General features: G+C 52.9%; 1 protein-coding gene across 1 annotated transcript in view; it reads left to right on the top strand.

Moving 5' to 3' along the window:
* Positions 1-1,811, top strand: part of LOC107120836 (kielin/chordin-like protein) — a gene marked incomplete at its 3' end in the record, with an annotated part of 65,489 nt that overhangs the window by 51,987 nt on the left and 11,691 nt on the right. Inside the window, exon 18 of the mRNA XM_015423606.1 lies at positions 107-200. Coding sequence (XP_015279092.1) covers positions 107-200 — 94 coding nt within the window. The remainder of the gene's footprint in view (positions 1-106; positions 201-1,811) is intronic.

The following is a 1,811-nucleotide window of genomic DNA, read 5'->3' as shown; positions in this document are numbered from 1 at the left end:
GTTCCCCCAGGGGAAAAAAAGCCTGGGGCGTATAGCAATTAATTTGCTTTGGATTATAAAATGCCACCAGATTCATCCCTGTCTTCCTTCTTTGCTTCCCACTCAGGACGGGCACATCCGGTGCCAGGAGGAGCTCTGTCCCCCTGCCCCCTGCCCCCAGCCTGTCCAAGACCCAGAGCGCTGCTGCCCAGTCTGCAAAGGTGAGTCTTGAACCCGGGGACCTTCCAGAGATCCCGTTGAGGGCGTGGTCTCGATCGTCGTTTTCCCTCCGACGATCGGGGCCACGTCCCCAAAGTGATCGACGTCGATCGAGCCACACTGCGTTTCGGGGGGCGGAGTTCCCCCCGGGGCCCAATTCGGCGGCGGCGGAAATCGGGCCTCCAAAGCGGGGGTTTACCCACCCCCCGCCCCCACTTGGCGGCCCTAACCCTCAGCCATGTAGGGAGGCCTAGGCATCTTCCCCAACACAGACACGCTTCCAAGCTGACGTGCCTCCGCCCTGATCCTTCCAACACAACTGGCATAAACAGTGCATTCCATGGGTGGAAGGGAGACAAGAGTTAGACACGAACTGTGTCCCTGGTTGTGTTTTCCCAACCCAGTTTGAGAAACACACAAAACAGTCCTGTAGACTAACAATAATACTATTAATTAATAAGAGAGGAGCACCAATAAACAAGGTTCTGGGACCCTCGAGTACCCACACCAACTCCTCTAAAATTCCAATGGGTGGCATAGGATTTTATACTCAATGTGCCATAAGCAAGCAAAGCAGAACTATCGGTTCCATCAACTTCATCACAAATTTCTAATTGGGCTAAGACCTGTGGGTTGGGTCTTCCCAAGTAAAGTTTTTCCCCCCTTTAGCTAAACAATAGACACTCCTTCTTCTTAGACTATGAAGCTCTAAAAGTGTCCATATAGCTGATATGGTTACAGGGTGTTGTTGTTCTCCATTTAGCTGGGCTAACTGATATCAGAGACACGTGCAGCTGTAGCTGGGCAGCTGAGGCCACAAGCCTTAGCAGAATAGTAGCATGTTAGCATTTTTTAAAAATTCTCCCAGCATGCTTTTAAGCAATAGTCATAAATGAGCCAAAGTTAATATCTGAGTATATGCTCATGGTTGACTTCTGTTTTTGTGATTAGAATCATAAATGGCGTATATATATATCTAATAGCCAAGGCGCCCCCTGCGTGCGGATATCTAAATCTGCACATCGGGGCTAAAGAGATTTTCCTTTGGGGGGGGGTGCTAGAGAGATTTTCCTGCACACTTGGAGTAGTCCCCAGGTGTGCAGAAAAATCTAAAATCTAAAAAGTTGAACAGAATATACGGGGGATATTTAAATCCCCCCAAAAGTAAAAGCATTCCCTTTGCATGCGCAGCAAACGCTCTGGCTGTTGGGGGGGGGAGGCAGGGCCGACCCGGCAACTGGGAGCCACTCGGGCTTCGCCGCTGGTGCCTGGGGGGGGAAGGCTCAGCAGGCCCACGTGGCTCCCCACCAGTGCAGGGGTGGGGAGGATTGGCGGGCCCAGTGGCTGGCAGCCACACGGGCCTCGCTGTCAGTGTTGGAGAAGGATTGGCAGGCCCAGGCCTCACCGTCAGTGCAGGGGGGGCGGGGGAGAAGGCTCACCTGCGGCTGCTTCCTCCTCCTCCTCCACGTGGAGCTCCTTCAGTTTGGAGTAGTGGTTAAGTGCCCGGACTCTAATCTGGGAGAACCGGGTTTGATTCCCCACTCCTCCATGTGCAGCTGCTGGTTGACCTTGGGCAAGCCATAACTCTGGCACAGCTGTTCTTGCAAAAGGGC

Source organism: Gekko japonicus, unplaced genomic scaffold, assembly GCF_001447785.1.
Source record: "Gekko japonicus isolate JY-2015 unplaced genomic scaffold, Gekko_japonicus_V1.1 scaffold4764, whole genome shotgun sequence".
In the NCBI taxonomy this organism is placed as follows: Eukaryota; Metazoa; Chordata; class Lepidosauria; order Squamata; family Gekkonidae; genus Gekko; species Gekko japonicus.
This window is presented reverse-complemented; position numbering and strand designations above follow the sequence as displayed.